Below are 21512 nucleotides of genomic sequence, written 5' to 3'. Positions count from 1 at the left end.
TAAAGAACACAGGATGTGTTCACTCCAGCCTGCTAAATACTCCAAGTGTATTGTAGGAGCTCCTCTCTCCATCAAACTGCAGTTAGCTAAGCAGAATTAGAAAGGTGAAAGCGGTTAGGTCTAACAGCCTGGAATAACTTCATCTACAATTGAGCTTCTCTGTCCAGAAATAAACAGTATTTGTCTCATTACAAACCTGCATGATTTTTAGGGAGATAGTGATACAACCAAACTGTGCGTAATACTTGTAACGAGCAAGCTGGAGGGATGAGACCAAGAAATGCAAAAGTCTTATCACAGGATTAAGGGATAGGAAGCCAGAAACCTGATGCTGTTCTCCTGGCATCTCTTGCTACACTGGATTGAAGGGACCATCTCCACGGCCAATAAAATTATCTGCCATTTTGCTGGTAAGTAACACTCATTAGGAAACCTCATGGATAAAGTCCCAGTACCATTAAAATTGGCATTATATGAAAAAATTAAAAGGCACTCACACGGCTGACTGAGCTGAAAATGATTACACATTCAAAATGAATTTTGCATTTTACTTTAGAAGAAGTATCACAGAACTTTCCTCTAGAGGAGTGGTTCCACTTGAGAAGACAACAGTAGTCCTGAGAAAACCCCAAATTTTCATTTGTATCCATTCACCCTAAAGCTGCTTCAACCAGTTGGCTTTGAGGAAATGGCAAGGGTGAAAGAAAAAACAGAGGATCAGGAAAAAGCAAGCTACTTCAGTTATCTGTGTAAAAGAAACAATCCTTTTCAACATATTTAGAAGAGAATTTCAAAGAGAAGACTTTAAGGCTTATCTTGCAACTACTTGTGATGCCTATCATTTCTCCTGGTGGTAGAGTCAATCTTTGGGGACTCTAACAAGTTCTAAGCTGACAGAAAGTGAGATGAAACCCAAAGATGACGCTTAAATACAGGATCCCTGGGCTTTACAGTAGGGCTTGACAACTGCTCTGGTTGCTCTTGTAATGAAGTACCAATTGTGCTGATTAAACCAGGAATAGGAAACCAACTTTTTTAGAAGCTCAAGGGAAGTAAACCAGAGGTAGGGCATACTTTTTGATTCTCACAGTAGTTTCTATACAGTACAGCTATTCAAGAATTATTCCACTTATTTTGTAACAATTTACTTAGAAAAAAAATGTATCTTAAGTCACATCAGCTTCAACTGGTTTAATGAACCATGGATATTAGGTAATCCTCTGCTATGTGTGCTTTTGGTTAAATATGTAAGTAGCTTCTAACTACTGCTTCAAAAGGACTCTCAGTATCACCAAAAGAGAACTGAAGTAGCAATAAACATGGTCTAAAGGAACTATTTCTAATGGAGCTGTAGTATATGTCTTAAAGTACCTCACTTTGCAAATAAAATATGCAGTTAGTTTGCAAACTTTTCAGCAGGCTGTCAGAACACTCAGAAAATTAGGTTTTCACACAGTTTTATTAACCAAATAAAGTTTACTTCTGATAGTCAACCATAACCCAAACGAGCCGTATACAGCATTTATAAAGACATTCTATAAAACCCATATTTGCTTATTTTCTGAAGTGCTCTGAATTAGCATTAGATCAGCTGAACTGTGGGTGTAATTTTTAGTTGTTTATGTCTAAAGTGAAACATCAAAAGCAAGCACAATAGAAATGCAGTACAAGTACCGGAAAAAGCAACAATAAATGGAACTGCATTTGAAATTGGCAGCTGCACTTAAATGAGCTGCCTGCCCTAAGGTACTGTACTCTTAAAGGATCCCAGAAAATCTTAAAAGATAACATATGATGTTAGTATGGGGCTTTGAATTGTAAGAAAGAGAAGACTGAAATAGCACACAGGGTTTCTAACACACTAGGTGGGTGTATCTGTAAATACAACACAGCCATGCTGTGGAATACTCGAGCAATCAGTTTTAAAAATACCTTAAACCCCGAGATATCAATGTGTTCTAGTCTGGTTGCTCCTCATGCACATACAGGAAATATTGAACATGAAAATATAATAAAATTGGGTAGCTCTTTAGTCCACAAAAATTCACGTAGCTAATGATTGTATAATAGTCTCGTAAGTTTAAGATCTCATGCCCTGGCTTCAGGACTAAACTTATTACAATAATCACAACTGTAAATTTTAAAAGTCTACAGAAAACCCCAAAGATCAGTTCCAGAGGGTGGATTTTATCCCAAGGCCACGATTTGATGTTCCATATTGCGAGAGCACTAAACGTTGGTCCGTTTGGTGCTGCAATACAAACTCTGATGCTGTCCTCAATTTTCAAAAACAAACTTCCCAAATCCAAAAGTAAGCTAGCAACCTTTCATTTTCAACATCTAATTAGATTCTGATCAACTCCTACAAAATTAAGTAGAACTCAGAATTTTAAATTAGTAGCCAAAATTTTCCAAATCTCCACAGAAATGAGCCAAAACACCAGAATTATGAGGTCCTGAGGTCATCAGAATCATGAAAAATACAACATAATACTCTCAGGCTTTGTGGTACCTTCACAAATAATGATTCATGATGGCAGAACTGATAAAAAGAGACAACAAAAATCCAGAAGGCATTTTGGGAGTCATGCCCTCAAAAAAAACCCAAAAACAATGAAAAATGAAAAAAACCTGCCTTCATTAATCACTAAACTCCTTTCCAAATCCAATCAAAGACAGAGGGATCTTCCCAAAATACCAGCTAAATTTTCAAATAAATGAAGAGAGCAAGTGAGTATCTTCATGAAACTTTCATAACATCAGATGCTTAATCTGCTGCTTTGGCTGATTTTTTGTGTTTCTATTCTTCCCACTGAAAATTAAAGCATTAATATTATTTCCATTAGACAGAAAAATAAAATAATTACTGTTCTTTACTGTGGGAAGGAATGGTATACAGATTCCTCTCATCTTGTAGATAGTACCTCGCTGTTTTTAAAGTTGTTTTCTCTAAGTACACAGGGGAAATTGTGCTCATACTATACTATAACTAATGAAAATAATTGTTCATTCATTAATTATATACAAAACTGATGGGCTTAAAGCCTCAGGAGTAAACTTGCAATTATTTTCATGTTGAGCACTTAATGGTTTGGCATTCCTTTGTCTGGGATTTCTGGAAGGTTGTTTTCAGAGGATGTATTGCATATTATGAGTTCACCACTGGCTACAAGTACCAAAGAACATAAATGATAACCACAAACAGTTCACTTTCCAATGCCCAGAGTGAAACCCTTCCTTAGAACAGCAATACTCAGTAGCTAATCACTTCTTATAAACGGTTACAGAAAATGGGCTGTTTTCTTCTCCCTTCCCCAGATTTAATTCCCATTGCCATAAACAAATGTTGTTCAGGTGGAAAATAGTTCAGTGTAGTGACATCTGGTATCTCAACTGAAATTGGGCAGCCCAAGCAGAGCACCAACAGCTCCGAAGTATCCCTGTTAAAAAAAAAATAAAAAAAATTCAAGTTTAAGTAGGGTTTTAAATTTTGCACTACTCACATTTTAGTGACAACCACCGTCTGATGGACCAATGCTACAGAAAGCACACCATACACTGTTAATATATAATAATCCATAATTTTTTGAAGTTTTGTGAAACGAACACTTTGTCCTTCTCGCCTAGATTAACTTTGGAGCATTTCACACCAAGCCTCACCATACACTGCAAGGCTTCCAGGACAGTGAATCCTAAAGAATGGAAATCATGTTTGGTTCCTTTTTCCTAGAGGAGCCGGATATTTTGGTTGCCAAAAGATCTTCAATACCCACAGCAACACTGTTCCCAAAACACAAGTTAAGAATTTCTTAAATTAACTGCACCTCACAAATTTTGACTACTTACCTGCACTCAAAGGACCACGTTTTCCTGTTGGATTACCTTTCCCTCCTGTGGAGGAGTGAAATGTTCCCTCTCCCTATAACTGTGAAATACTGAAGTCTTTGGAATATACACTTGACTAAATGCAAGAGTTCAAAATTTACCCATGAAAAAAATGAAGAACTGAGAAGGAACCATTCTGCTATTACTGCAGACACTGGCACAGACTGTCAGTCCTGGGATAAGCAATAAAGGAAAAACGCTGTGAGAATCAACTCAAGGGGAACAGATCTCATGCTGTAATATTTGCACACCAACAAACTGAGGACAAAAACTGCCGATCCACTGCCAAGAAGCTACAAATCTCACAACTGCTGCACCTGTAATTTGCTTGTCTTTTAAAATAAAACAGGTGAAAACTCTAAGCATTCCATACCGATGAAGATGGCAGAAACTGCCCCAAAGCAGGTCAGTCTGAGAGCACAAAGTCACTCCAAGAGCTCTGAGGGGTCTGTGGTGGTATGAAAGCCGGCCTTGTCAAAGGCAGTCTCCACTTTCAGGATGTTGCTCAAGCCCAGTAGAGAACAATGGGCCCGTTTCAAAGGCTCAAGCTTTAGATCTCTGGACTCTTTGAAATACAACACTTACTATTGTTTCCACCCAAACTTAAGAAAGACTGTTGACCCTGGGCACAGAGCTTAAGATTTTCTTGTCCCTCTCCAAAGATCCACAGCGTGAACTGAGCTACCCCAAAGTGACTGAAGTGCCTCCCTGGCAGAGAGCTGTTCCCAGAGAACCCACTCAGCACGACAAGCCTCCTCTTATTTCTAATGTTTACTGAGTATGGTGCCCCGGGATATCGCACGAGAGCTACTCAATAACGCATTTTTGATTTATGGTGGAACAACACACACAGATAAATGAACCACAGCATACCTCATGTTCTAGGAACAAGGCCTTCAGCTGGCCTTTTGACCAGTAATCCAGTGCATACGCAAGAAGCTTCATTGACAAAGTATTCACACGCAAAAAATTGCCAACAAACACAACTCTGTTTATTTTCTAAAAGGAAAAGAGAAAAACAGCAAAGGATTAAGACTTTTCACTGCTTAATACAGCTTTGAGAAACCGAGCTATGAAAGAGCAGGCTGTCTCGAGCAAGGAAAAAAAAGGCACAAAAACCAAGCAACCCACAATTAAAACCCGGTTTCAAAATTTAAAACATGGCATACTCGGGGAAAAGGAAAGTCGGCGCAACCCACAGGAATTAAAGGACTTAATTTACAGACAAGTAGCATTTGTGTTGCAAACTAAAGCGAGCACTCTCAGTAATTAAGCCAATGAAACAGCCCAGCTAAAAGTGAAATGAAATGGAATGAAAGATAGTTCTGTTTGGCAGGGAAGCCTCAAAGCCTTCATAGCCCTGTACAATGCTGCTTGATCCATATGCAACAAGGCAGCACTGTAAAGAAGCCGAAGACAGTAAGACATGGCAGGTGTTCCTTTCATCTTCAGAACTCAATACACCTCGGCACAGCATCAGACCAAGAGTTAAATACTGCAAGCGAGCTGTGAATTTTAATCAGGTCAAATGTAAAGAAGTGAAAAATCATTTAATGTTCCCTCATTTGCTGAAATAAACCCAATGTTAAGCAAAAGCAACATTAAACACTGGTTTAATGATACAAGAGGAAGAACCAAAGAAAATTTAATTGTGTTAGTTCTTAGCATAGTGCTTAGACAAGCACTTCATTACATTAAATCAATAAATACATTAATTGTATCTAAGTTGTCACACTAGTTTTTGTAACAATTCAACCTGCAGTCAAATGACTACCATGGGACTGTTTTTCACCATCTTGATTAGTTCTAACTGAAGACTAAGTAGATACACCATTAAGGCACAAAACCATAATTCTGTTCTACTGCAGGAAGCCAAAATAATGACATCCAACTTTATATATCAGTTCAAGATATTAGTTTGTATATCCCTAGAAACTGTTCCTTACAATTAGTAGTTCTGTGACATAGCTGGAATGACACCAAAAAATTGGAATAAAGCTAGTTTGTGCAGCTTACAAGTTCTGATTTGTCCTCCTTTACTCCCACCCTTAAATATAAATTTCGTAATTTGTCTTACTCTATTAGTATGTACTTTCAACTTCACCCTCATTTTAACCCTTTGTTATCAAGTCTTGCCATAAAGCAAAAAGCCAAAATTACCTTAATACTCACAAAATGAACCTTATACTCCAAGATAGACAAGACAAAAAGCCAGAGAATGAAACTGAGGGAGACCATGCAATATTAAAACCAGACATGTATTAGTCTGGCTCCAAGCAAAAGGAGGGGTTTGCAGGTAACAAGGTTGTTGGTACTTGTGAGGTGATCATATCCAGAGATTTTAAGCAGAGCTCTAAATACAGTTACCCATAGTCTTCCCCAAGAAAGCTGTTACTAAACCTCATTTTATCCAAAGTCTGTTCATAATGAATAAGGAAAACCCTGGTGCTCAGAACCTAATGCCTTCTATGCCTAAATTCAGTATTGTTCCACAGTTTCTTGGTCCTGCTGAAACTGAACACACACTGGTTCTGTTCAGCAGGACTTTGAACAACAGAAGATGGCAGGAAACCATCCTGGTATCAACCAGTAAGGTGACAGGTGTCAAAATAATCTGAAGTCTCAAGAGTTAGTAAAAATTAAAAATAATGCTTAACTAGAAGCAAGGCTTTCCACAGGCTTCAATCAGAGAATGATTTGAGCTTGAAGAAACTGCTGGAGGCCATCAGGTCCCACACACTGCTCAAAGCAGGTCTTGCAGCAACTTAAATGCAGCAGTTACTCAGGTCACATATTCTGAAACTCTCCAAGGACCAAATCCATGTTTCAGGGCAGGACACACTCCCTAGGTGACCCTGCCGTGGCAGGGTGGTTGGACTGGATGATCTCCAGAGGTCCTTTACAGCCCTAACCATTCTGTGATTAAAGTATTAGCAGTGGGTTCAGAATATTTTGATTGTCTCTGGAGAACTGGGACATGGATATCTTTGCCAGTGGGGAAGATAACCTGACAAGGAGTGCCTCAAACCAGCTTTGTTAGGGAATGGAGCCCAAAGCCTGCAGGGAAGTGAGGGGGTAGGGGAGCACAGGATGCTGTGACGAAGGACTTGAAGTCCCCTTGCTAAACCAGGATGATTGCGGGCACAAAACACTACATGAATTTCCTCATTCCATCTGAGAAACTACTAAAAGGTTTAAAATTATACATCGTTTTAGCAGTCATTTAATCTGAAAACAAATAATAGACCTGTGGATAGATCACTTCCTTATCAGTTTTTACCTCATTTACTGCACACATCCGGGCAATAGACCCAATGTTATTGGTGATGGTCACCAAAATGGCTCTTGCAAGATCTTCTTTACTAACAGACTCTCTCTTCTCTTTGTAGATCATGTTCCCAAAACTAGAACAGGAAAAATTTCCATTAATTAAACATGATTTATGTGCATTTGAAGTAGTCATTTCAGAATGTAATTTTTATGCTGTAACAGAAGTTAAGTCTCATGTTTGTCCTTGAGGAGCTCCCTTTCAAAGTCTGTGTTAAATACAGCAATTTAACATTTCATGTGCATTTATTCCTTTACAGCAAACAAGTCAATGTTGTTACAATAATGACCTCCACAAAATATTTTTGTTCAGGTTGACCTCCATGAAGAACCATCTACAGCAAAATGCAGTTTTATTCTTTGGCATTATTCTAGTTGGGGCTGTGTTTTGAATTTGTGCTGGAAACTCTTGATAACCCAAGGATGTTTTCATTATTGCTGAGCAGAGTCAAGGCCTTTCCTGCTCCTCACCCCAGCCCACCAGCAAGCAGAGCAGGGTGCAGAAGTTGGGAGAGGACTATTCTGCTCTGTTCCATTTCTGTCCTATTAAACAAACTTTATTTCAACCCAGGAATTTTACTTTTTTTCCCCCTTCTCACTGGGGGAGTGGGTGGCTGTGTGGTGTTTAGCTGCCTGTCAGGTTAAACCACACCACCTCTGCACTTCCTTCCTGCCACTCCTGTGATCACCTCACACTTTCTGTGTAGGACATACCACACAAGGTTTCTTCAGTATCTAGCTGGTAGGTACCTGCAGTTGCCTGTGGCTTTAAACCTTCTAAAAAGCTGAGGATATATACTTTTAGGATAAAAAAATGACTACAATAGAAGTTTGTGAAAAAGCAGTTTTCTCTGCATTAATAGTTCAAATCTTGTTTTTTAAGCCCCTCAAACCAACAAAAGAACCAACAAGGAGACTCCTGCTTACCTGGATGCTACAGCCCACCCTGGTAAGCCAAATCTTTCATAGTCTCCTCCATAAATATCCCGAACCAGCTTGTCAGCATGTGTGCTGTCTCCTTTGGATGCCATTTCCAGAGCTTCTTCAAAACTTTCACAGCCCGTCAACAAACTGCACAAACCAAGGAAGGTCCCTCCACCTAGACTAAGGACAAAGCAAACTAGTTGCTTTTAAGTAGTATTTCCCTACATGAAAGATTCTTATGTCTGACTAACAAAATAAACAAATAAAGCCCTACAACTTATACCGAGCTATTTGCTTTTCTGTATAAGATTCACTTCACAAACAGCTGTCAATCAATTTCACGTTATTTTAAGTCACTTACAAGAAGGTAAGAGCTAACAAATAGATATAAACTCTCAAAATGTAAGCTGGAAGACTTAATCAGAGACAAACTCCTTAAATACCCATATCATGCCACTGACTGATCCTTGATCATTTACTGTAAAACACATGTGGACACATCTCTTCTTATGGAGCAAGAGGAACACAGGTTCACTGCACACATTTATCAAAACTTAAAACCTATAAAACTCTCACTATGGAACACTTTTATTACTCATTGATTGATGAATAAGATAGACTAAACTCCTCAACGGGAATGGGCTTCAAAGAATGCAACTCTAATTTACACACAAAATACTTTCCCATACTAGAGAGTGAAGAAAAGAAGAGGTGGGGGAATCAGGGAGAGGAAGCACTTCAAACACAGAAGGCTCATTGTCCCACAGAGCAACAACCCCAAGTCAGGTTTTTAAGTTACCTTGTTCCAGTTACTCTTTTATAGTTGTCTTTGGAATGGACTGATAAAATGCTGACTCCTGAACCAATGTTAACCACCAGCAGTGGGTAGGGATCATCCAGGTTAAAAGGCATCTTTTGGCATCTCTCGGGGTCTGAGGCATTTTCAAAATAATAGCACTCTGCCTGGCCATTGAAGCTGACAGAGTCTATGTACAATAAGCCTTTGACAAGGCAGTCAAGCTCATCCAGTTTGTGCAGCTGGAGGTTTCCAATCTGTGTTAAGAAAGAAAAAAAGACTGTGTCAACATGTTCTAACATTGCACAAACATGCTACAAATTTATGAGTATATCTGTACTGCCCAACTTTGGGAAGCTCTCTCAGACGGCTAATTCAGGAACTTCAATCTCAGTATAAAACCAACAAACAAGTTCTGAATACATCAATTAGCAAATCCATCTGACTATAAATCTACATCTCAGACCTGAGTCAAGAACAGACAGGCAGTAAAAATATCTGCTTTGGTAAGCTCAAATCAAAGATAACTTTTGAGATGCTAAGACATTAACCCGTTGAAAAATTAGCAACATTTTCCACTGGTTTAAATCTAAAAAAAGGTCACCAAATACCTTAAAGGCCCCACTGAGTGTTATCTTAGTGGAACTCAAACATCTGCACATCTTTTCAAGGTCTGTGGGTTTCCTCCCCATCTTACAAGTCAAACAGTCATTTCTAGGATGTCAGCAGATAGAAAGCTCAATGGAATCACATTAACTATCCTTGCAGCTTCATTAATGCTCCAAAGATTATCAGAAAACCACAGGGCAGAAATTCTGAGGGGCTTTAGGCTCACTACAGCTCCTCCTCAGTTTTGCACGTGACATTTAAGCTGCCGTTCTCTCATAGAGCAGAAAGGCAATTTAACAGGTGCTGGCGATTCCACAAAGGCTGTAATTTCCTATACTTGATGCAGTCTGTAATTAATAATATTTAAGCATTGCACAGTTTTTCAAAATACTGATTATTTATCCCATCACCAGCAATGCTTTTGGCATCAGCTCCAGGGTACCTACTGTGCGAAAGTCTTCTTCGAACTTGTACGCGCCACCGCCGGTGGCACAGAGCACCGTGTGTAGTGTCGAAAAGTTTTTGTTCCTTCCCATTTGGATAAAAGTAGGCAAATCATGAGTTGGGAATCGGATAAAGTGCAAGTTTCCTCTTCGAGCAAAAATGGTCAAGTCTTTCAGCTCCAGGTGGACGTCCCGAATGCCAGTGGATCCATAGGCTACATTGGAAGTCAGGTATTTGCGGATGCTCTTCAAGCTTTCAACCTCCTCCTGCTCCTCCTCTGCAGTGATGTCAATGGGTTCAAAGTAGGCAAGCTTCACCAGCGTTCCCCCAATGTCCATGCCAAACCACGGGAAAGCTGTGAAGGTACCAGAGTTATTGTTAAAGAGACAAAGCCATACGTGGAACTTAAGAGTTAAACCAACGCCGTACTACTTTTTCAACAAGATATTAACAACAAACCTCATGGGAGTGAGGAATTAGCGCTCATTTCAACTACATGACCTTAAATATCCCTCTGGCCACAGGCAAAAATGGGAAAATTAGCAACTCCACGCATTTAAATGCTATTACACGTGCTCAGGAAGCCCAGCTAAAACTCCCCAAATTATACCATATCTTTCAGACCAACTTCTAAACAAAATTCAACCACTTTTTTTTAACTGAGAACAAAGGATTAAAATAACCTTCCCTTCTAAAATAATAGCTCTGACGCACTTCAGCAATGCACAGGGGAAGAAAGCAGGTTACACATTAGAGCTGGCAACAGAGCAGGACAATATTCTTCCTCTAACAGCTCTTCACACAACATGTTTGAGAGAGAAGCTTTAATTTATTTGCATGCACTTTAAAAATTGGCACAGTTAAGACACCCAATTTATATCCCTTGAAGTTAAAAGGATAACAAAAAACTTCTATTAAGAACTACAAGCAAACCACAAAATTAATATTAGTGAATCTAGGTTCCAATTTTCTTTTTTCTGTACCTTGGCTAGAAGAGGGCATTTCTGTACTACAAAACAACAGTAAACCAAATGCGTTGCCTTTGTGACTTCTGTGGGATGACTGCAGTTCCTAACAGGTATTTTATGGTCTATGACATGCAGGACCATAATTTGAATATACCTTTAACCAATAAATTTTCCCAACCACGTGCAGTGCAACAGATACTCAGTAACCCTACAGCAAAGACAACACCTTCATCTGACAGTTTTCCCACTGTCATCTCCCAGAAACAGTATTTAAAATTTAATTTGTACGTTTAAGATTCTGAATATCCAGCTGGGAAGCTCATGTTTTTATTTTCTAACTGACATTATAGATTGTTTGTTTTGCTTGCCCCCCCCCTTTTTTTTTTTTTAGAGTTCCAATTTATTTCTTCAGATGCAATTCATATCTTACACAAACATGACACTCAGGGACAAAACCAAAAAGATGTTAACATGTTCATCATGAGCAAGATGCAATTACACTGAATTTACATTACTAGTGGGACGTATCCTTGAGAAGAATGATCTACCAAAATATTTTAACGTATTTAGGCAAGGCTGGCTGTGTGTCAGTTCATTTATGAGTGCTAGAGTTAAAACCAAAAGAAATTTCGAAGTTGCCTCAACTTTCAGGAATGGGTGCCCAGGGAATATTGTCAGATAGTAACAAAAAACGTTTAGTTGGTTACCCTACTCATCTTGAATAACTGAATTTAAATACAAGAGTAAGTTCTGTGAGCAAAATCTAGCTTCAAGGGGAAATAAAGAAGGTCTGTATCTCTGATAATCAGTTTCATAAAGCTGAGGTCTAAGCATAAAGCCACACATGACCTGATTCTACAACTGCCTGACTTCTTTACCCTGTGGCTCTGGACACAAGAAAATTTGTCACCTTATTGTTTGACCACAATTAGCTGATAACTTATTAAGTGACCTCATCAAGTTTCAGCCTTTTTCCATAAACGTTGTCACAAGACCAAAAGCAAAGAAGGGAAGTTGATTCACCCACCAGACCAGAACACGTCTGCAGGAGTCAATCCAACTCATTCAGAATTTAACTCTGACACAGCAAGCCAAGTACTACCTAAAATATTTGGGACTCTCCCTGCTCAGTGGGCCTACTGGATAACTAGGATCTAGTCCTCCACAACAGGAGAGAGGGGGAAACAGCTGAAAGTTCAGGGAATGAGCTTAACGAAGATTTGGTGCAAGCCATGCCTGTTTGTCAGAAGATCCACCACATCCCATGTTAAATGATCCAAAAGGCTTTTGCAAATACAGCATTAGTCACATTCCTATAAATCTCAAGGTTTATAAATCAAGTATATCAAGTAAAAAACAAGAACAACTGAACTGTAAGTTTATTCCATAATGCAAACAGGAACATGTTTTATGTTGACAAGTGGGATGATGCTGCACAATATCAGTTTTCTGGGTTAACTGAATGATCTTAACAGCCATTTCAGGATTTTGAAACTGAAGAAATAGGTCAGTGTTCACATCCGTGACAAAACCCCAAGAAGTTTCACATTTTTCTATTGAAAATTTGTCAAGATTTGGCTGGTAGGCACATTGCTCAAGTTTCATTTGCAAGGTGGAGGAGTTCTGACAAACAAGCGGGCCCACGTCCTGTTAACTTACTCCTTATACCAGCAGTCCAGAAGAAGGAATTACACAAGGATTCTTGTGCATGTAAGCCACTCTTGATTGATTTATATTGATTTTATTGCAGGTACAGCCAGAAAAATTACAGACATTTTGTGCTTCAAACACAGAAGGGAATACACACATGTGGCAAGAGCACAATCCGTTGGGACTGCAAGGACACAAGATTTATCCGTGCTTGAGCTGCCTTTAACTAATGGAAATACACTGATTTTCCTGAATTTTAATACAATTGGACACAACATAGAAACCTCCTATAGCTGCAGCCTTCAAATCAGATTGCTTTGGGAGGATCTTGGCTCAGAATCCATCCTGTCTGGATGCAGAAGGATTGAAGGAAACAGGAACCCACGTGGAAACACAAAATTACTGGAAGTGTTTTCATTTGCAGGGTTAAAATCAGGCCAGAGAGATTCAGGATCGAGGACTAGGCAGAGTACTATGGAGAATTTGCTACAAGACTTCCAGCAGCCAGGCTAATCCTGACAATGCCTGAAGAGGACACACAGACTTCAAGTCCTGCCCTACATACAAAGAACCTTGTGCATCATTTTAAACCACATATATGAGCTCTCTGCTTAAGGGGAGGTTGCTGCTCTTTTAGGAGTGTTTGAAGCACAACTTTTCACTCTTACACAGCATATCTGCATCAGTAGCTGGTATGGTCTCTCAAATCCATGAAAGATTTCTCAGGAAGTCTTGTATTTGAAAGCTGGCTTGGAACACGACAAAAATAGCGTGGTGTGTACCTTGGGCTGAGAATATAGCAATGACTCTAAAAAGTATTTTTATACTTGTATCTGTGGGTCATGCTTCTCTAAGTGAGAGATGTAGGAGAATGCCAGCAACAGAATCTTCTGGAAAAAAATATCCCCAGATATCAGCTTGATCCTTTCAGCAGTCACAGTTAAAGAAATGTGCCTGGATGACACCAGTACCAATTACACAACCTTCCTTTCAAGCTTATAAGTCTGCAGATACCAGGTTTGAGGACTTGCACAACTGTAACCATTCCAAAGCTTCACTTCCTAAGGAGAATCAATTCCTTTGCATTAAAAATGGGCTTTTTTTCCCACAGCTCTAGGGGATTAGGTCATTAAAAGATTTTTCTCAGCTCTTCCTCTTTGTAACTATTTTTATTCCTAGGAAGATTTCACAAAAAGTGATGCACAGATTAGAAGTATTCCTTGCTGAGCATTTGACTGCTATTCACAGAACAAATCCAGGGCCCATCTTTTCAAAGTTCAGCTCATCTTTGCAGAGGTCAGATTCAATTTGAAAACAAGAAAAGTAAAACTGAGCTTTTTATTCAACAAGCCCAACTGCCTTTGATAGACTATATAAAACTCCTTCAAAAACATGCATTCTGCTTTTAGGGAATCTGTTTAAGAATACACAAAACACAGATTTTTATTATCTGAGAAGAGACAGATACTTGAAACAGAACACTAACTGGGAAATCAAAACCCATATGGTGTTTAGTGTGATACTTCACACCAAATTTAACTGTCTCCAGGACAGCAAGAAGGAGAATCATAACATACAACCTCCTTAATTCAAATCCAGGTTTTCTTTCACTCCCCAGCTCTGTCAGGAGCCACTCTGGTCCCTACCTAGACACGGTAACCATGAACCTTTGCTATAAAGCAACAGATTGTTCCACACATGCCATGAGAAAGCTTTGAGGGGCAACCCCTCAAAAAAATCCAAATGTTTAAGAGGATTCCCTAGCACTGCTCCCTGCAATGTAGAAAATCACCTTCCACAAGGGAGGAGCGCTGTGCTCATGCAATGATGTAGCAGTTCTGCTGAGTAAGAAAACCCCATGCTGATGGCTGTTGGTTGTTTTTTAAACCATAACAATCTTTAGAGATACAGAGGGAGGCCTCATTCTCTTGTGTCTGCACTTTTTAAGTTCTTGGTGTACATAGTCACTGGCAGAAATCTTACGGTTATTTATATCCTATCATATAAGGTATTTATATGCCAAAGGAAATAATTCCAGTGAAAAGTCTCTCATGCCAATATAGACACAAAGGTTGAAGTGTTTTCCTTTTCCACGGGCTCTGCTTCAGCAGAGCAGAGGACTTTCGAAGCTCTCCACCCAGACCACACACTAGTATTCTGATTTTGCACACCCACTTTGGATCCGAAGCTGCAGGAAGCACAAACTCAAAGACTTAACTACTCCCCCTTATTCAGTCAAGTGTAAGACCCTTCAGTTTAATGCTCTATTTGTATTTGGCTTTTAAAAACTGAGAAACAGATTCCTGTCAGCCTCTTCCCTAAGAATGTAATGACACATCTGAAATACAAACACCTTTCAAATCCTTCCTTCTCACTGTAAGATACAGTAACATTCTGGGTCAACCCTGCTGTACATTAACAAGAACCAACCTTCAAAGAAGAGTAGCTAACTTCTATTTCAAGCTGGGAGCTCTGCACCATGAGAAAAAAAAAACCACACAAATTCACAGCTGTCAGTGACAGCAAAGAGCAGCCTACATCATTTAGCGTCACCTTTGCAAGAAAGCTTATGTATTATTAAGACTGTTGCACTTCAAACACAAATGAACCCCGGCGAAAAACTGCCAAAGGGTGCCAAAGTTCATGATTCTATACAGCCCTAAAATAGAGGGAAGGAAAATGATCATGAAAGCCATGAAAACTTAAGCCTACTCCTGCTGGCACTGCAACAGTTCTTTATGAAAGTATGCAGTATTATCAGTTATGATACCCAAAACTTATCTTCTAATTCAGCCTTTGATAATAAAACCTTGATCCTATTCCTACCCGAATACTGACAAGGCAAACAACTATTTAGAAGTTATACTGAACTACTACACACTGAAGTGTTTACACAGAAACTAAAATGAACCCTGCAGTTTCTCCAAATGCATTTTCCTCTGTGTTCATACATCCATTCTTACACTGCCAGTCCTTCCCTAAAACACGTGCATGCAGTGGAGTAAAACTTGATGGCAAACTATCAGCTGAATCAGCTGGCAGGCCAAGGCAGCTCATGTGTGCAACGGGAGAAGCGAAGGGAAAGCACCCCAAGGGCTGTGCAACTGCTGCATCAAGCAGGATTAACCTGATGGGTAGGCAGCAAAGTGCCTCTGCTGCACCCATGTCCAGGGATGCACATGGGTATGAGCCTCTACAGAGCAAAACTGCACTTCAAATGTCCTTAGTCCTTGGGGCACTGCAGACTTTCTCTCCTTAACAAGTTTTGTAACAGGTTTTTGGTTCAAATATCCCAAGTCCAGCTCAAAATACAGAATTAATGCATAGATTACATGTATCTGGCACACCCTGGCACATCCTGTCATTTTTCTTTGTGGGAAAACTTCTCCATCACGCTCCACAAACTCCTTGCACTTTCCCACTCAGCCTCCTCTAATCAGGCTCCATAACAGCCACAGTTACCACTGGGAGGACAGGTGGGAATGGGCAATTACTGCAATTGCTCTTCATGAGGTTCATCACATCCACAAGTGGATGCCATATAAAGCTACCACAAGACAAAACATCACTGCTTTCATCTTCTCTCTCCTTGCTCATTCTCCTAATTTTGTTGACATTTCAGCAGCCATGTCTTTGGGGATAGGTGTAATTACAGTGAGATACAGCATGCGGAGGCATAATTTAACACTCACAGATACACTGTGTTTAACACAGTATAAACTGTGCCTGGCAGTATTAATCCATTATTAGAAACATGCTTTTCAACTGCAGTCAAATGAGGGCCTGTAACATCTGCTATTGGCTAGTAAACAGCTTTCAAGGACTAATAAGAAAATGCTAGGATACCCAAGACTATGCAGCAAGTTCACCAATTTTACTACACTAATCCTGCATGGGATCACTGTGTCCATGATGATTATATTTATCCAGAGAACCACATTAAGAGAAACTAAACTTGAGATTTTCATCTTTTCTTTATACTGATATAGCACTTTGCAAATCTTTGCTATGTATGTTCATCTTTAGTGTGTCTCAAATCGCCTCAAGGGAAACGAAGGCATTTGTTCTCAAACTATTTTCAACAAACAATCAAAAAGAACGCACTGTAAAAAGTAACATACACAGTGTACTAGATGTTGGAAGTCTCTGCCTTTCCTTCAGCAGTGCATTACACTCCAGAGCCAAGAGGAAGGGCTCCAGCTCCCCTGGAGAGCACAGCACGCTGGCACTGTCCCTCTCACCCTCCCCGCCAACATGCAGAGTTCCCCCTGACTGAGTGGCTGCTCTCTTCCCTTCAGGCAGATCCCACACAGCAGCAGGACTCTCTGCTCCCACATTTGTCATACCAACCCACAAATAACCTTTGGAAGTTTCCTTGAAAATTGCCAGCCGTTCTCCCCCAGAGGCATTTCCTCAGAAGAGTTATCACGCAACTGCTGCTTGGAAGGTTCCTCCCGGGGTCATCTGGTCTGACCTCTCCGTCACACCAGCAGGAAAACTGCCAACTCGAGATGAGGTCAACTACGGCTTTGTCCAGCCAAGGCTTTAAGACCTCTGAAGTTTTTGAGGAATCCTCTAAGAATGGAGACTCCACAACCTCTCCACTGCCACGCTAACTTAGTCAAAAGCTTTCTCGATGTGAATTTCTGCTCTCCTCCTTTCAAATGCTGACACCTGCCATCCCCAGCAGCTGAGATTTAAATGGCCCTTTATGAGCCTCTTTCAAGGCAGCCAACCTCAGAAGCTGTGTTCCACAAATTCAGCTGCATTTCTCAGTTTTCAGTCCACCAAATTAGCAACATCCCTAGCCAGGTGAAGATCTGGAAGGGAGGACCACACAAGCATGTCTAGGCAGTTGTATCCACATCAGAAGCCCTGAACTGGTTGGGTGTCTCCGTTTTACCCTCTCTGATGACTGACATGACAGGCAGTGCAATCATGCCTTTTTTCCTGATGCCAAACATCACAGATGAAAGCCAAGGTAGGCTAAGGCAATCTTCTCGATTCCACTCTGCACATACTTAAGTTAAATAATGATTAACCATTTTTCGCTTGCATCAAATTTGGCTCCAGCACAGATGATTAGATACTCACTCAGTCTAAGGAATATACCCACTCAGCAATTGTGCTGAAAATTATCTACAACTGTCTTAACCAAATAATTTGTAAGCAGTCTAAAAGTGGTACCGTGAGCCCAGCTTTCATGTCAGTGTGAGCAGTTAAGCCGAACTGACAGCAGATTCGGGGCACCAGAGCCTCTGAACTTCTCCATCTTCAGTATTTCTGTGGATCTGCTGCTCTTCAAACATTCAGCTGCTCTCCCACTTCAGTCAGTGTGGCTAACCAGGATCAGAGATCAGCAAAACGAGTCTAAAGTTCATCGCCTAAGAAACTAAGTGCTATTATCTTTAAAAAAGCCACCAACTTCGAAGTATGTTCAAGAGTCAAGAAGATATAAACAACATAGTTTGACACTGTATTTTTCCCCTCCTGCCTCTGCAGTTCCAACTGTTTCTAATTCCCATCATGAAACCAACATCAAACTTCAGGTTCAAGAAACTGAAGAGTGCAACTACAACTGTAGCATATTTGAGCAGCTAAAACTTCTTGGTAACATTTGCATTGGTATTTAACCAGGAGGTTTAAATCCACCACTACACAGAACAAATCTTTGAGGTCCAGCAGAGACACTCCTGAAATTAGCATGTTTCTGCAGTAAGAACAGCCATACTCTCACAATTTTGATTAACAAACCACAGTAACATTTTACAGCCAGTTATTGCTTCAGAGTCTTGATAACATTCCTTAATGTTATACCAGGGGAAAAAAAAAATGCTGTCTGAACTGTATTCTTAATAAACACCATTACAGTAAATTCAGGAATTTCCACACACTGGCAGTAACAAGAGGTGATGACTAACTGGGTGCTACAAGATGCACATTCAGGCTTTCCCCAACAGACCACAAGAAACAAGGTACTTTCACAGCTATTATAGCTGTTTCTAGAGCTACACTAACACTTCCTGTTTTTCATACGTCTTTGATGGTTTTCTTATTGGGCTGCTCAGACAATACATGTAAAACATCCCCTTTCAAGATCCTCTTTTAGCTGCATGCTGCTCATTTGCCAGGCATGCCATAGGGCCACACAGCAGGCCTAGAAATTTGGGACTAGACATTTTTTTCTACACAGTAACTCACCCTGAAAGTACTTCTTTAAGTATGATGACAATGATGCTTAATTCGGTGGAGCAATACCTGCATCCCTTTCAGCCAAGGCACACCTGTATTAGCTTGACAGGTGTGTTGACTTGCACAGCTGTACATCGTTTGCATGTAGATTAACTTTACTCAATCCATACCTCTCTTCCCACAAAGAAGCACCTGTAGTCTGAAGACATTTTGTTTGCTTTCACCTGAGTCTGAACCACGTTTGTGCCCTCCAAAACAAATACGTGCTCAAAACCATTAAATAGTAAGGATATTGTTACAGCTGTGCTTATTAAAGGGGAGCACCCAGCGTATTTTAAAGACCTGCATCCAATTAATAGGAAATATTCTCTCTAAAAAGGATCAGGATTTGATTAGCCCTTAAAAAGCAAAACTGTAGCAACTGCAGCCACCTGCGCAGGTGTTCGGCACAGCGATTAAGTGCCATCTCCATCAAACACATCACCCGCACCCAAAGGAACCGATGATATCGCTTTCTAGTCAAAGAGAAGCCCTTCCCCCGCGGATCCCGCGAGCCCCGACCCCTCCCTCCGAGGGACGCACAGGATCGAGGATGGTCTCCGCGGGCACCTCCCGGAGCCATAGCGGGGCAGCGCCCGCCGCGCCGGCCCCGCGCCCCCTCCCCCGGCCCTGCCCGGCCTTACACGGCTTCTTGGCATCCTTGATCTTCATGGCGCTGCGGCGACGGCTCGGCTCGCTGCCGGCCGGGGCGGGTCTCCTGTCCCTCGCCTGATGGGGCGGGCAGCGCCGGCGGCTCGGCGGGGCCGGGCCTCGCTCTCCTGATGCTCGTCGCCCGCGGCGCGCCCGCCTCCCGGGGAGCGGCGCTGGCCGCGCCCGCCGCTACGCCCGCGGCCCGGGCTGGGGCCGCTCCCGCCGCGGCATCGGCGCTGGGGCTGGGGCGGGGAGACGGGGCGGGGCGGCCGCGCCGCGAGCGGAGGTGGCGGAGCGGAGCCGAGCGGAGTTGAGCTGAGCGGAGGAGCCGAGCGGCGGCCCCGGCACGGGCACAGGCCCCGCTCGGGGGCAGGAGCGGCCCCGGCGCTGCCCGCGGAGCCCCCGGCGCGGACTCGGCACAAGATGGCGGCGGCGCCGGAGCCGCGGCCGCGCACACAAAGGGGCCGGGGCGGCTCCGCGCCCGCCCCGCCGCTGTCGCTGCCGCAGCCGCAGCGCTGCCCCCGCCCGGCGCGGGGCGAGCCGGGAGCCGCAGTCCGGCCGCGCCTACAGCTCCCGGCGGCCCCCCCGGCCCCTCACGCCACGGGCCCGCCGCCAATCGCGGCCCCGCCGCCGCCCCTCGGCAGTGGGGCACGGGCTAAGGGGGGGGGGACGGGGAGGCACCTCAGAGCACCCTCACGGTGCAAGCCGGTGGCCTCTGTGCGGCTCATGGGGCACGGGAGCCACACCGACGCTCCGTGTCGCTCGGTAATTTATTGAGCTTCCTGCTCAATAACGTAGGAAGCTGCAGTTTATTTTCGTTTCCCCTCGCTGCGGCTGAAGCGTTTAGGAAATGGCTCTTTTCGTTTTGCTGGTGTCTGGACTCAATAACTGCACCGGTAGCGTCAGTCCTCGGGCAGTTTTTCCTCACCCGGTACAAACAGGGCTGATGTTTAGAAGCACAATCACTGAATCAGTTAGGTTGGAAAACCCCTCTGAGATGTTCAACCTATGGCCCCACACAACCTTGTCAACAGGACCACAGCACTGAGTGCCACGGCCAGTCGTTCCTTAAACACCTCCAGGGATGGGCACTCCGCCACCTCCCCGAGCAGCCCCTTCCAATGCCTGACCCCCTTTTTGGGGAATAAATGCTTCCTGATGTCCAACCTGAACCTCCTCTAGCACAACTTGAGGCCTGTTTCCTCCTGTCCCTTGTCCCCTGGGAGCAGAGCCCGACCCCCACGTGGCTCCACCATCCCACCAGGGAGTTGCAGGGAGTGAGAAGGTCCCACCTGAGCCTCTTTTTCTCCAGGCTGAGCCCTGCCAGCAACCTCAGCTGCTCCTCATATCCCTGAATCTCCAGACTCCTCCTCGGCTCCATTCCCTTCTCTGGACATGCTCTAGCACCTCACTGTTCTTCCTAAACTGAGGGGCCCAGAACTGGACACAGCACCTGAGGTGCCTCAGTGTTGCCCAGTACAGAGGGACTATCCCTGCTCTCATCCTGCTGGCCACACTATTCCTTATACAGATCAGGAGGCTGTTGGCTTTCTTGCCCACCTGGGTACACGGTGGCTCACATTCAGTACATGTGTGTATGAGTACACTCAGTATATGTCTTGCCCTGTATGAGGTTATGGAGTCTCTCCTGACTGTCTGCAGCTGGAGGGAAGCCCACTGATGGTGGCAGGACATGCTGAGATCTCCAACCTACTCCTCACAATTCCAGGTTTTCCAGCAAGAACTCATAACAGAGTGACCAACTGGTTTCTCCCCTGTCCTGTGTGATAAAGTGCCATGTAATTCTAGATCAGTTACTGTGGTCTTGGATGGCTCTAAAAGCTCTGATATGGGAGGAGGATTTGGGCATAAGCTCTGTCTTGGAAGCTGAAATATCCTGGAGTTTTGCTTTGGCAAAAGTCTCTTTTGAAATAACCCTTCACAAACCCAGGACAGACTAAATCCTCAGCTTCCTGGGCACAGGGTTTACTCACAAACCTGTTGTGTAGAAACAGGAACCACATCTC

General features: G+C 42.5%; 1 protein-coding gene across 1 annotated transcript; it reads right to left on the bottom strand.

Annotated features, from left to right (window-relative positions):
* Positions 1-536: 536 nt before the first annotated feature.
* Positions 537-19600, bottom strand: PANK3 (pantothenate kinase 3). The gene is made up of 7 exons (XM_027892707.1): positions 19479-19600; positions 9988-10340; positions 8936-9189; positions 8140-8316; positions 7166-7289; positions 4759-4884; positions 537-3440 (listed from the first exon to the last, which is right to left on the bottom strand). The coding sequence occupies exons 1-7, from the start codon at positions 19504-19506 to the stop codon at positions 3390-3392; spliced, it is 1113 nt and encodes a 370-aa protein (XP_027748508.1). The 5' UTR covers positions 19507-19600; the 3' UTR covers positions 537-3389.
* Between the last annotated feature and the right edge of the window lie 1912 nt (positions 19601-21512).

The sequence above is a fragment of the Empidonax traillii genome, unplaced genomic scaffold, assembly GCF_003031625.1.
Source record: "Empidonax traillii isolate 1590-97213 ecotype Southwest subspecies unplaced genomic scaffold, ASM303162v1 scaffold364:size1245619, whole genome shotgun sequence".
Lineage (NCBI taxonomy): Eukaryota > Metazoa > Chordata > Aves > Passeriformes > Tyrannidae > Empidonax > Empidonax traillii.
Note: the sequence above shows the minus strand (reverse complement) of the source record. Positions and strands in the feature narration are given on the sequence as shown.

Bases quoted from the DNA above. Each gene is read 5' to 3' on its own strand.
- PANK3 (XM_027892707.1), bottom strand. From the start codon at position 19,506: ATGAAGATCAAGGATGCCAAGAAGCCGT. The intron at 10,341-19,478 runs GTAAGGCCGGGC...GTACCTTCACAG, and splicing joins CAAGGATGCCAAGAAGCCGT to CTTTCCCGTGGTTTGGCATG. The intron at 4,885-7,165 runs GTAAAAACTGAT...TTTTCCTTTTAG, and splicing joins GGATGTGTGCAGTAAATGAG to AAAATAAACAGAGTTGTGTT.